Source organism: Mchenga conophoros, linkage group LG3, assembly GCF_057382185.1.
Source record: "Mchenga conophoros isolate Kocher_MC1m ecotype Shallow Benthic linkage group LG3, M_conophoros_male_GT1.1, whole genome shotgun sequence".
Lineage (NCBI taxonomy): Eukaryota > Metazoa > Chordata > Actinopteri > Cichliformes > Cichlidae > Mchenga > Mchenga conophoros.
In genome coordinates, this window is record NC_140528.1 from 64,488,120 (window position 1) to 64,502,323 (window position 14,204).

Consider the following 14,204-nt stretch of genomic DNA (forward strand, 5'->3'; position numbering starts at 1 on the left):
GATGGAGGCAGATGATCCACTGTGGTGACCCCGACAGGCAGCAGCCAAAACAGACACGAAACAAGAAAGCACGATGACTCCTCTTTGAATTTTGACCTAGCTACACAATCTGTGTGAGCAGAGAAAATATTTATTACAACATAATCATTACAGTAATGTGTTTTCCAACTTGTACAGATTCACGTAACAAATCTCTTACAGTAAAGTCAAATTTAAGTGCAAAACTTCTGATAGCAATAATGTATGTACAAAAACAAAAAAAATCCCTCATTTCTCTACAGCAAACAGTAGCCACATTAGGGTAAAGAATTAAAAAAGCAGTAGTTTTCCTGTTCCCTTTTAACTGTTGTACAGTAATAGTACAAGAAGTACAGCAGGCAGTACATGTGGCAATCAGAAACTGATCCAAGTCAGACAAAATAAAGGTGAAGTGTGAAAACATCTCAATCTCAGCAGGTTTGTTGTAAAGAAAGAGCGAATGGGAGGGGGATGGACAGCATATTAAGACCAGCTTTTACATAAAAATAAATCTACAGCTGCATAGAAGCCGATCAGTGTGTGTTGTGAGGGGGGACGTTATGTGTGGCGCACACTCTGTTCACATGGCACGAGTGGCAGAGGAGGTGGGAGTCCAGAGGGAAGCACTGCGAGCCGGGCTTATCGGAGAGCTGCTTGCCGCACTCCTGAGGGTGGAAGAGAGGAGACGGGGCGAGGTCAGCTGTGGGTTCGCTTCAAAACGAAGTCAGAAACGTTAAGTCGTCACTTACCTCACAGTGGTAGCACTCAAAGTGGTAGTCTTTGTTCATAGACACGACCCTGAGGATGTCTTCACTGCCCTGAAACAGCAAACAGGTCAGCAGAGCCACATTTCCAGTACTTTCCTGCCTGTTCTGTGTCACACTGCTGTGTAAAGTTTGGAAAACTGCCCAAAACAAAGTAAATTATGAACACAGTCATGCTAATTCGTTGCTGTGGGACAGATTCTGGTTCAAACATACACCGCTGAATCCGAAGTGTTGTGACACAGCAGCTTTTAGAGGGCAGTGTCTACACTCACGGTTCATGAGTGCAAGCCACAGCTCATTTTTTAACCAGGCCAGCTGACCAATCAGAGCAGATGGGGCCTTCTAGGAGGGAAGGCTTAACCAGATGGGAGCTTAAATGGTAGGAAGAGGAACAGTATGAGATAGGTCAGCGTTACTCACCTCAGTAGGCAAGATGGGTTGTAAACAGGCAGCGCACTTCGGGGCAAAAGTCCTGCAGTGAGACACAGGAGCGGTTATTTTTAAGCAGCAGCACATTCTGCAAAATGTTAAATGTGCAAACTTCATAACATCTTCAGTACAGAACAGCTGAAGCTCTTATAGCAGGAGTGTCAAACATAAGGCCCAGGGACCAGGATTTGTCCAGCAAAGGCTCCAGTCTGACCGTTTTGTGCTCGGGTACAATACTCACTTGTTGTAGTCTGCAACGCAGTAAATTTTGCTGTGCTGGTCAACGGTGAAAGGCACCCCATCCAGAGCCTTGGAGCACACCACACAGCGGAAACAACCGGGATGGTACGAGTTCCCAAGAGCCTGCAGGATCTGAGGGTGAGAACAACCAGATCTAAGATTTAAGTTCAAAAATAAAAATATCAAAGGCTGGATAAGGATCCACCAACTGCAAGGGAGTGGTTGGCTATTGTGAAGGATGTGTGTGTGTGTGTAGGAGCATAAAAGGAACAGAGAAAATTTTGTTAGGTTTTACTTTTTCTAGTCTTCCGTTTCTTCTTCCTCCAAAGAAAGCAGATTACATCAAAACAGACTACATCAGATTTGATGTAGGCCGCCCAGCTTTGACGATATCTCCCTCATCTTGAGTTTAATGGCATCAAAAGCAAACAAGTCTCTGACCAGAACTTACAATCTGGTTGCTCAAAAAACAAATAAAAGAATACAAACTGTTCTGAGTATTTTCAAATAGCAGTGATTTTTCCCCCCACCAGTCAAAGACTCACACAGCCAGCTAAACAGTACAGCCATTAATGATGACATCCTGTCACAGCCCTCTACTCCAGCTCCCTTTGCACCGTGGCTCTTCTGTTTACCCTGAAGTTACATTTTCTAGCTACTTGGGGACAGTTTCCAGTTAAAAGTGAGGTTTTTTGTCCCCATTGTTGTCAATCCCTTGCACATAAATGATTACTGGTTTTCTTTCTGTAATGCATTAAAGTCTCGAGTGATTTGGTGCCATATTTAAAAAGTAAAGGGGGAGGGGGGACTTCCCATAAAGCCAAAAAGAGCATCAGACTCAGGTAATAACAGGTTTAGCATTACCACACTGTCCTGCCAACATCCTCCACTTTCAATCAGTAATCCAGCAGAGACCAGACAGCGTTCAACAGGAGACAAAAGAATAAACTTTATTAACTTGAATGTTATACTTTAAGCAGCAGTGTTTCCATTTAAACTCCCAAGTCCAGCAGGAATGCATTTTCCCCTCTCAACACTGTTGCACCAACAAGTTTTCGAGCCACTGATGCAGAAAATAATGCTTGTGGATCACAGACACAGTGACAGCCTGCTATTTATATTATGGGTATTATGTGGTTCAAATATGGTGAAAAGTTTTAAGATAATCACTGCAGAGCCATTTTTTTCCCTTTATCAAAAACCCAAGGCAAACATTCCAGTGAAAATCTGTCGTGGGAAACCAACGAGCAGCCAACAGAAGGACGTCACTGAATTTCTCTACTCTCCGAGGGATTCTTCGAAAACATTATGGGAAACGTTGGATGTAAATAACTAAAAGGAAGATTAAAGATTAGAGCGTTTCTTCTGAGTTCTTCCAAATGTTTGGGAGGTATTTGGTGTGCTGGTTCTCACACACTCACACAGAGCCCTCACCTGTTCGAGAATAAGGTGGCCACACACGCTACACTTCTCCGCAGCCGCCTGGAATCCCGAAAACTGTAATTAAAACAAAGAGATTACTAATATCGCAACCTCGATTCCCCCCAAACCGACTCCGAGCACGTCTGAGTGTGTTTGTGTGTGAGAGAGGCGGATGACAAAACAAGCCTCGGCCTCGACTCTTACCATATAATCCTCTTTACAGTACACAGAGCCGTTGACATTGTAGAAGTCCTTGTTTCTCAGGGTGCGTCCTGCAGATGGGGGCAGAGGTGACTCAGCATAATTAAATCTCCACATTTTTGTGGTAAATGCTTCAAAGAGGGCGTTTGCAGAAGGTGTGGCGGTGGCACAAATTCATCATTAAGCCTGATCATCATTGCTGTGTTTGGTCAGGTGTGTGTGTGTCTGTGTGCGTGGGTGGGGGGAAGCCGTACTCACCGCAGGACACGCAGGTGAAGCAGCGAGTGTGATAGAGGTTTTCCAGAGCCTGGCAGGCGTTATCCGCCCCGTACACTCCTTTCCCACACTTCACGCAGGTTCCTGCCGGGACACAAACTCGCATTTAGTCGGGAGCAATGGCTCGGCGGGGGCTCTCAGCGCTCTGTTTACGACGCATTCCTGGAGAATGTGTCTGAAATCCAACTCCACACAAAGTGTCAACACTTGTAAATCCTCTCGTTCGCACCACCTAGGGGATTTTCACACAGTTAAAACCTCGTTACCCATGCCAGCCTGTTTGCTCATCCACTCATGAGTGTCTGCCGAGCCTCTCTGTTATTAAAGGGAAACTCCGCCGGATCTGACTTCTTGGCAGCTTTTCCAGAACATAGACGATTCTTTCTTCTGGAGTTTGGAGACCGAGACCTTTAAATTTAAACTTAAACCCCCCACATTAAGAGCAATTTGGAGACTTAACATCATAGCCATTTTTCCCTCCCCCTACCATGCTGGGGGCCAAAACTACAAAGCAAGCAACGACAAAATTAATAGAAATTAACGCTTGTGCAGCTTTCCTTAAATTGCTGGCCAGTGGCTAAGAAACAAGAAGCTTGGTGGCATTTTTGGGGGCTGAAATACTGAAGATAACCAAGCAAAATGGACCTACAAAAAAAGAAATGCAAGTAATCAGTTTTACTTCTGTGAAAAAGCTTCAAAAATGAGCCTGTTTGTCTCCAACCTCATTCCACAATCATATGTAAAGCAGAAATGTGGTGGCCTGCGCATCACTCTTTCTGTGATCAATTTAAGGGTTGGTCTGAGCTTTTTCCCCCCCTTCTCCTTTCTAATGTGGCTCAGGGAGTGCCACACAAATCAAGAATTCCTACACCCTGCTTCTGCGAGCTTGGACAATCCCTCCGATATTTAGGAAGAGGCATGAGCCGGTGCCAAAGCCAAAAACCAAAGAGCCGAAACTTTAAATATAATGTATGAAAACGGCTGCATATAGAAAGAGATGGAAAGAAAGCGGGGTTGACATTACTCACTGAAAAGAACGAAAAGAGAAGACTGAACTTAGGGTTTAAAAACAAAGGGTTTTTCAAAATAAAGCTCACTAGGGGCACAAAAGTCAAGTTGATACCAAAGAAAATGACAAATGTCACACTTTGAACTACATCTGCTCTCCTTTCATGACTTAAAACTAATCAATAGACACATCGCATGACTACATTTGTGTGACTACACCTTGTTATTTCACATCATGAGACAATATAAGGTATTTAAGGTGGACCTGTTATTCTTATTTCCATTTTGTTTTAATTATAGGACTCTACTAGAGCAGCTTTGCATGAGTCACAGCGCAAAATAATCCTTACTTATCTTATACTGGGTCTGTGTGGCCCCTCAGTTCATCCTCTTCCTGCTTTTTTCTGATTGACTGCCCCTGACAAACAGAAGCTTTCTATGCTCTGAGCCACATCCTATTAAAATAAAATAACACTCGCTGAAACGCATTTATAGCAGCCTGAACTTTTGGCTCACACACTCGCACACATGCCGCCCTCCATGCTGGAAACTCTGAGCATGTACAAAATGAGCGTGAAACAGTGAAGCTTAAAAGCTATAAATCGACATCTGTTCAGTTTATGTTCCTCTTCTTCCATTTTTACTTTCTTTTTTCATTATTACTGCGTTTATTTTTTTTTAATTTTGTTCAGCTTTACACCTGAACACAGGTGTGTGCTGCCGAGCTGAGCTCAGGGCGTCTGTCTTCACGGCTCAGAGCTTCTGATTCCTCGCTAATGGCTGAGAGGAATACAGTATTGTATGTCCCCTCCAGGCACACATACCTGAGCTGAAAAACAGGCTACAGCACACCACCCCTGCACACGCCAAGGCAGCATTACACACACACACATATACACATGACTCACACACACACTGCGTTACTGTGGCCTGAAGTCACTCAAAGGGGGGGGGGACACACCCTGCCACAAAGAAACAATATACACACAGAGACATACGCACATTCATCTAGCCATCCTAACACACACACGCTCGCGCACACACACACACACTGGCACACTGAGAGAACTGGAGCCCTAATCTTGTGTGACTCAGTAATGGCTGGAGCTGTGTTTATATGGAACCATGTAATTTATGTCTGAGTGTTACAGCAGAATTTTGCACTTTAATCGGCGTGCAGATCCGCTGCATTAGCCCTCTGTGCGCACCACCACTGTGGCAAATTGGCAAGATGTGCAAACATCAGCTGACAACCGTGCGTAACTTTTAGCGCACTGATTTTCTTTCCTCTCTCCGGTCAAACACGTCTACTTGTCTGCATCTTGGTTTCTGAAGCCTGGCTGATGTTTTTTTTTCTTTCCCCTCCTCCCCCCTCCCCTTCTCCACTCCTTTAATGCTTTGTGTGTTATGACCCTGCATGTCTCTGCAGGTTCTGTGGCACCATCCACCTATCCATACACACTCTTTCAACTATTAATCTGTCCATCCATCCATACAACCCTTTCATTTAGAGAGAAACCTGTGATCCGACACCAGGCGGTGAGGACAACAGTAATAACACAGTGAGGGGCGGACGCCGTGGGGACGGATGAGCAGTGAGGCTGCTGGCTCGGGTTAGGGATGTGATTTTACTGTTTTTAAAGTTAAACACAGCTGCCCATCTCCATCCAGTCCCACTGATTTGCTTCTTTTACTTTTTGTTTTGCAAAATAAATTTATAAAATTAAAAAAAAAAAAATAAGGATCTCACCAAAGAACTCCTGCCGGTTTTCTGTTGCCTCTCTCCCAGGCAAGGCTCCTGGCTCCTCCTGAGGTTTGGCCAGCCCTCCTGCTGGCGTGACGCCCGATTTGGCGTGAGGCGTGAGGCTGAGAGCCTGCTCCTTCAGCATCAGGCCCTCCAGCAGCCCATCGCCCTCCAGCGCAGCATCTCTCAGCAGAAGTCGGGTCAGCTCTTCCTGGTATCGGGTGCCGGGCAGGTCTGAGTATCGGGCCCTCTCTCCCATCGTGCCTGGATCTTTGCCTCGTACGCCCGCCTGCTGCTCTTCCCACCAATCTGGAGCTGTCTGATAACACGTTGCCGCGGGACTCCCAACCGCAGGCGGGTAGGAGTGACGGCTATCGTACACACCTGAACGTATCCCTGCCTCCAGGTACTGAGTCCAGGCCTCTACGGAGGTCACTCCGGCCCTGCCCGGGACTCCGTATCCAGTTGCAGAGCCTCCGGTCGGCACAGATGGGGACTGCTGCTGGGTAGGGAGGCCTCCGGATGCAGAATAGCGCAAGTCGTAGCCGAGACTGATGCCACTGGTCCGGTTGCTGCTGCAGCGGCTCCCCATGGGACTCCCTCCTCCTCCTCCGCTGGCCGTGCTGGAGGCAAAGCTGGACCTGGGGCTGACCAGCACAGACTCCTGGAAGCTGAAGGATGAGCACGGACTCAGGGTTGGCCCTGGCGGGTAAAAGAGGCCTCCACCTCCTACACCTCCTCCGCTCATATCAGATGGGCGATGTGGTGGATGAGAGAGGGATGCCGGCCGGGTGCTCTCCCACAGATCGTTGCCTGTGCTCAGCCGCTTGTAGAACAGGGTTTCCTGGAGAGACAGGCGTTTGTGCCGCTCAGGCTCAGAGAGGTAGCCGGGCTCAGCCAAGCCGCCTCCGCCGCCTCTGGGCGCCGATCCATATCCCGATGCAGCAGGGTATGGTGGCGGGACGGAGAGTGGAGGCGGCTGGGACAGGAGCTGCTGTCGTTGGACCAGCTGCTGAAGCTCCAATGAGTATCGACGTTGATTGAGGGACACCTTGGAGCCGAACGCTCCCATGGGGTCGCACTCGGGACTCAGGCCGGACTCACGCCTAAGGTGGGAATCTACACCTTCACCCAGGTAGCAGGAAGCCCGCTGCTGAGAGGAAGGACGCCTCAGCGGTGCCAAGGTAGAGGGGTGAGGTGGTTGCTCAACATCTGGGGGGATGGTGCCCACTGTGGAGGAAGTAGATGGTGTGGTGAGGAGCTGAGAGGAAGTCAACCCCATTCCTCCTGCTCCTCCTGTGCCGCCTCCTCCTCCTCTCCCACTTGCTGGCACACATGGATCACTTGTGGTTGCCGAGGCAAGCGGGAACTGGCCAGGTCTTGCGGGCGAGGCAGCTGCAGAGCTGGGAGCCAGCGGCAGAACGCTGCCCCCTCCTCCGCTGCCGCCCACAGGGACGCCGGTGTTGGCGTTGCTGTTATTGGAGTTGCTGGAGGAGTCGTGCTTTTTCTTCGACACGTTGAATTTCACACTCCCCGAGTCCGTTAGCTTCAGCTTCTCCAGCAGCTTGCTTATCGGCCTGTCCATGATTAAGCCTTCCTGTGCTCCCTCTCACACACACACCTGCCTGGGCAAAGTCAAGTCTTACAGCAACTCCCCCCTCTCTCTGTTTTTTTAAATGTTACAGAGTACTGCACTCAAATACAGTGTGAGTGGACGTACAGCAGAACAAAGACTGAAATCTACAGTTATTCCCTTGTGACGGCTACAATAAAATCTGTAACAAGAAATTAAAAAACTGGCCTGGAATCTAGTTCAAAGCTACAAAAGAAAAACAAAAGCAGGACCCCTTCTATACAGATACAATAAATACAAAAAAAGAGCAGATAAATAAAAACTTTTAAGACATTACAGGGTGGTTACATGACTTGAGTCCTGTGAGTCACCTGGCTGCCCTCATGTGGTAAATCCACAGGTACAGGTAGGCTGTGGTGAGGAAGAATCCATTGGAGTACAAAAAAATTACTAACACAATTCAATCCAGCCAGGAAACGGGAGAGACAGACATCCAGGAGACTTCTGCGTGGACCTATGATCGCAGAGGGCCTCCTTTGTGGACCCTCATGTGGCTCCACAGCTGCATGGTCTCTGTTTAAAGTTTTTAAAAAGAAGACTTAAATACACTCGAGCCAAGTCTCGGGCTGCTATCGCGGATCTCCTCCAGTCTGGGGTTTGAATTTCCTCTTAACGAAGCACAAAGCGGGGGGAGAGAGAGAGAGCGAGGGAGAGAGAGGTTCAGCAGGATGCAGGCTATCACCTCTTCATGTGGGTCCAGTGTAGACGAGAAAAGCAGAAATCCGCTTGTTCGCAGATAGTCGACTCACCCGACTTCTGCCATTCATCTCAGGGGGGAAAGTTACTCGGAGGAGGGAAAATAATGACAGAAAAGGCGTATTTTAGTTGTAAGCGAGCCAACGGAAAGCGCACACACCGCACTGGCTTTACACTCCTCCGTCCATCCGCCTGTGCTCGACTCCTTTTATCATTCCCGTTTTCAAAAGAGAAATCCTGTTCGGGACTCGGTAGGAAAGCAGCGGGGAAGTTTGGGAGGACAGCAGGAACTGAGGGGAAAACCGGCGCGCCGTTACACTCGAATCAACCCCCAGCAGGCCGGTGCAGGACTAAAAGAGCCGCTCGTGATAAATAAAAATCCCTCCCCGTGAGCACTGCACAGTCGACAACTTTGTTTCTTTCTTTCTTCCCCCTAAATAATTACTTACCTCCCCCTTCGCCCACAATGTCGTCAGGCTAACGAAAGCGCGACCAAGCTAGTTCCGGTTACGTTTTTTTCTAAATAAACCTCTCCAGATACGTGTTATGTTTTACTCAAGCAAGAGGATAACAGGAGCTCCTTTGTAGCATGGGTTTGTCCCAGATACGAAACAATGCTTTCGAGTAACGTTTAAAGTGCAATTTTGTAGTTTACAACGCCACAAAATCGGATTTGATAGCCTCCGTGTTGAAAGCGTTAGTTTAACGGCTTTTATATTGAAGGCGGAACATCGCGACCGTTACACTGCGTGTGAGTGGTGCGTTCGACTTAACGCATTTTAAACGGCGGCTTGTATCCCCCAACAAGGCCGGAACACCTTTTTACCAGACATGCTGTGTCGTCATTCATAACGCAAAACTCCACAGAGGATAACGCCAGCGAGACCGTCTCTACACAACTACATATTCAACATTTAATAAACATCATAATAATATAAAAAGAACACTTAAAAATAATCGAGCCAAGCCAAAACTGTTTTTTTTGTTTTAAAGTTTCCTGTAACTAAATATTTAGACCAAAATAGATTGAAAAATGTTTCTATTCAGTTTCTGACTTTTTAAATGAAGACTTCAGCCTCACCCAAGGCCTTAGGAACCACTGAGGTAATGTCTAAAGTGGTGGAAGTAGTCATCAGAGTAGGTCAAGGGAGCAGCTCCACAATTCAACACTGCATTTACATTATAAGCACTGGACAATAAAATACGCTTAAATCCGTCATATAGCTATGCTCTACTTTAAAAAAAAAAAAAAAAAAAAGGTTATTTTAACAATAGGCTGTGATTTATTAAAGTGCAAACATAATTATTCTGGCTGCTAGTGATCTGCTTGATATACTACCTAAACTTAGTCAGCTATTTTATTATTGATTACATAAGCTGCCAAAGAGATCTGCTCTTTTAAAAAGAGAGCAATATTTGCCTTAAAAATTTAGTTAATTTGTATTTATTTGTTCACCACTGGGGTTTAAGTCCAGTAAAATCACGTACTTCTACAACTGCACCGTTTTAAAGCTCAAATTAGACACTTCCTGAAAAATAAAATTCAATAAAGTAAATAGGATTCAATTCATCTTAGTTTAATCTTTGTGCTTACATCAGTCATGCAGCAATGCATAAAAAAATAATGGTTTATTCAAACAATAAGTACCAATTCATTAGGTAGGTGTAAACATAATTATTCAGGCTGTTCAACTGTAGCTTCAGCTATTACACTAAAATTCACTACTTATTTTATATGTTTTATATAAGCTACCAAAGAGATGTTCTGGTTTAAAAAGTTCAATATTTGCTTTCAAAATGTAGCTAAGTGGTAAAAACTTAAGGAGTAATTTTACTTAGATCATTTTAGCACTGGTGTATGAGTCCACGGAAGTGACATTGTTGTACATTACAGTGTTTTAAAGGTCAAATCACACATTTTCTGGGGGACAAAAATCACATTTCAACAAAGTAAAGAGGTCTAAATGCATCCCCACAGGACTATTGCACATGAGGTGGTAAAACAGGGGCACATGTTCATGCTTGCTTAGCTTCATTTAAGTCTTCGTTTATTCTTTAATATGTTAGTTTATTTTATAATTGGCCTGTTTTTTGACTTTCACTGACTAATACACTTGGCTCCAGGAGAAGCATAAACAGGACCCCCCTCCCCACCCTGGGGGCCCCTGAGAGGGTTAACCTGCCCCGAAGCGCTTCTAGCCATTAGGTTAGCGTTGTGATGGAGCTCTGGATACACACGTATTCATGTGGTTGTGGCTTGGCACAAGCTTAAACTGTGAAATGACCACCAAGCCAAACCAACAGTATAAACAGTCCTGTTTTCAGAAATACCCTCATTTTGTCTGTGCTCATATAGGCTGACTGTAACCAAAACCACGGCCCTGTGCAGTTTACTGTAGCGCCAGCTGTAAATCCTAATGTTACAAAGCAGTAATGGAAAGTGACTACGCTGAAATACACATTGAGAGTGTAGGCCACTTGGACTTGTCTACTTCAAAATAAGAGTGACATACTGCAGTTTTTTTCACACTTCTTCACTTTAGCTGACACCAATATTTACTAGTTACCTTTCAAATTAAGACTTCCTCTTTATTTTTTCAACTTAATGCTGTTAAAGCACAACCAAAAGCACGTATATTTGCGGGAACAAGCACCACCTCGCTCTCCCTGCACATTAATGCATCAACACCGTAATAATAAGCTCTTAGCTTCAAGGATATACATCCCTAATGTTTCCCAGTTGCTTGTAGTTCATTAAGAAGCCTCTGTTTTGACACAGAGCGCCTCTCTGGCTCTGTTTAACATTTATAATCACGTGTTGTTGCACATTAGAGTCACAGCAAGTGGATCCGCGTCGTTGAGGCAACGGGCCTACTTTGTTGTACCACCAGCCTGTGGAATGCGCGGAAGGACACGGCGCGGTGAGGCGGCCGGTAAATTTTTTCAGCGTGTCTGAGCTCTCCAAGGACGATACAGAGTAAACATCCCGCTGCTATTTCAGGACTACCCGGCATTAGTCTGCGCGGATTCCGGCCGATTTGCGGCACTTTGACGGAAACACCAAAAAACACAGCAAACACAGTCCGGCTGTATGCTGTGTTTGCAGGAGGCTCGCTGACCTTTCAGTTTATTTTATTTTTAAACATATGCCCCTCAGATCTCTTCCACACGCAGCCCATCGCAGCTCCTGCGGGTTTCACCGGAGTACCTTGCAGCAACCTCTGGCAACCTCTGGCGCTCGCCTCACGGCTGCGAGTGGGAACTTGTCTGCAAAGCTAACAGAAATTCTTCAGGGCTTAGTGTCGGTGCTGTTCATACAAAAACAGCACTTTGAAGAGCTGCGAGAGCGGCCGTGCTCTGCCGGTAATGATTACAGACAGGCACGTGAAGTGCAGACCCATCTATCTCCATCACTGTGTATATAAATCACTCACTATTTGTATTATTTCTCTTAAAAGGTAGCTGCAAATAGAACAAACACAGCTGCGAGGTGCCCCACAACCTCAAGTTTCTGGCAAAAGACCAGCTTTCCCCAAATGTTGATTTTGGTGATTTTATGAGCATTTTGTTTTTCAAAAAAAAAAAGTAAGACTGAAAAAATGTGGAGATTTAAGCTTATGAGCTTATTAGGCCTACACTTTATTTTACAGGCAACATGTTCTAAATTCAAGTTCTGATTACTTATTCAGCACCAAAACGCAACATCAGTCACCTCAACAAGCTTCATATTATAAGGTTAGAGGTCCTAAAATAATACGGGTGATGATTTGGCGCCAGCAGCAAAGAAAAACTCCCTTTTAACAGGAAGAAACCTGCAGATTCAGGGAGCTGTGCACAGTTGGGGTGAGGGAACGAGAAAAATGGCAACACTTACCAAAGCAAACACAAAAAGTTTAATGAACAATGGTAGTCATACTCTACCTTAAAATTGGAGGCACAGAGAACTAATATAATTGTTCCTTTGATGTTTTGGACACTTAGTTTTCAATGTTTCCTCCTTTTTGTGCTTTAAAGGCCCCAGCTGTGGGTCAGCTGATCTCACATTAAGGCTAACCTTGTGCGGGATCAAAACATCACACTACAACCTTTTGATCAGCTAAAAAAAAAAAAAATCGGAATAACCTTTACACGATGAGCAAACATCTTTACATTTGAAAATTTCCAGCTTCCCATTAGCAGTCTGGATAACCTGCGACCTCTCTAGCACGAAAAACCTGTTTTTTACTGCTCTTATCACATCTGACATGCTAAAAAGTGAATAAATCACCTAAGCTGTTCTTTGAAAGATCTCCCTCCTATTCATTTCCATTATAACCTCATTATAAGTGGCGTTGCACTCACTCAAGAAACAGGTGCTCCTCAGACGTGGAGCGCCACGGGATGACCACAGAGGCCTGACTGGTTTGAAGTCGGCGAGTGCGACGGGGATGAAAAGAAATCAGCCTTCTAAACATTCCCAGATGTCTTGCTTCATCACCTTGTCGTGCCTTTGATATGCCAGCAACGACCACGCCATCCATAAACCGTGATCACACAAGAAAAGTGTGCTGTAACCAATTTCCCCGGCACATATCTGCACTTCCAAGAAAAAGCACAGGTGCCACATTAAACAGAAATGCTGTGTGGAAGCATTAACAACAACATGAGCTGCAGCCATTAAGGTTGTTACTTACAGCTGCACCTTTCCTTCACAGGTGGGCTGCAATGGTCCCAATGCAAAGGTTTCCAGCTGGATTAACCTCTTAAAGGCCCCCAAGGGGGAAAAAAGAGCTGCTGGGCCACTATTTACCCCTCTCCTGTCTGCATTGTTGCCCGTGTGTTCCCACCACAGAGTACACACACCAGACTCCATCAGACACACGTATGGCAGCTTTTTGTGGTCATTTTAAACACACATAGATTGAGGGATATGTACCATGTGCAAAGTTTTAACAGTTCTTTTATACATTTAGCAGTGCTAATAATATGAGTAAGTCTTTATTTCATTTGCTGCTATGCAACTGTGGAATGAACTGCTGACCCCTCAATCCACACACAACCACACATTCATACTTTACCTTTTTTCTCTGTACACTTCAATCACTTTGTTTACCTCACATCGACGGAATCTTTTAGATGAACCGTTTAACTTCATATGCATGTCTTTGTGCTAGTGAAGGAAGCTGGGGGACCTAAAGCATACTTGCAAGCTCATTACTAAAAGGCCCCAACAAGGTTTTATACCAGGATACTTTCACAGCCCACCATGTGGTGTTGTGCGTGCTGGTTTAAGGTCACATTTTCATCTCTAGGGGGGAACATCAGTCCTGAAAGTACGTTCTAATTCGTTATACTTCATGTGTGCTTTCCCCTAATTTCAAATACAGTTGTTGAGAAACATTTGAAACAAAGAACACACCTTTAATGTTTTAAATGACTTTTTATGCATGTATACCTTACTGTCCAATTTATTTGAATGTATTTTAATTCAGATGTGTCAAATTAATTTAATTAATTTATTAGTTTCTTTATTTAATTCGTTTATTTTTTGTATATATTTTATTGGACACATAGATTGTCTTATTGTCTTGCTGCTTGTCAATAATAATGGATTGCATTTATATAGTTTTTCGAGACCCTCAAAGCGCTTTACAGTTCCACTACTCATTCACACACTGGTGAAGGCAAGCTACAGTTGTAGCCACAGCAGCCCAGGGGCAGACTGACAGAAGCAAGGCTGCCATATCGCCTTGCTTCTGGGCCATCGGCCCCTCTGGCCATCACCAGCAGG

General features: G+C 45.2%; 1 protein-coding gene across 3 annotated transcripts; it reads right to left on the bottom strand.

Moving 5' to 3' along the window:
• Window positions 1-56: 56 nt before the first annotated feature.
• ajuba (ajuba LIM protein) lies at window positions 57-8,877 on the bottom strand. 3 transcript variants are annotated; one of them, XM_085266698.1, is made up of 9 exons: window positions 8,488-8,877; window positions 6,112-8,346; window positions 3,336-3,437; window positions 3,081-3,148; window positions 2,889-2,951; window positions 1,456-1,586; window positions 1,206-1,257; window positions 768-836; window positions 57-683 (listed from the first exon to the last, which is right to left on the bottom strand). In XM_085266698.1, the coding sequence occupies exons 2-9, from the start codon at window positions 7,688-7,690 to the stop codon at window positions 552-554; spliced, it is 2,196 nt and encodes a 731-aa protein (XP_085122824.1). In that variant the 5' UTR covers window positions 7,691-8,346; window positions 8,488-8,877; the 3' UTR covers window positions 57-551. The 3 variants fall into 3 exon arrangements, with proteins under 3 accessions (XP_085122824.1, XP_085122826.1, XP_085122825.1); XM_085266700.1 differs by having other exon boundaries at window positions 6,112-7,726; window positions 8,134-8,877; XM_085266699.1 differs by having other exon boundaries at window positions 6,112-7,730; window positions 8,050-8,877.
• Between the last annotated feature and the right edge of the window lie 5,327 nt (window positions 8,878-14,204).

Excerpts from the sequence above, each read along its gene's own strand:
- ajuba (XM_085266698.1), bottom strand. The coding sequence starts at position 7,690 with ATGGACAGGCCGATAAGCAAGCTGCTGGAGAAGCTGAAGCTAACGGAC. Across the intron at positions 1,587-2,888 it reads GCCACCTTATTCTCGAACAG|ATCCTGCAGGCTCTTGGGAA; the intron begins GTGAGGGCTCTG and ends TCTCACCCTCAG. Across the intron at positions 837-1,205 it reads AACCCATCTTGCCTACTGAG|GGCAGTGAAGACATCCTCAG; the intron begins GTGAGTAACGCT and ends TTGCTGTTTCAG.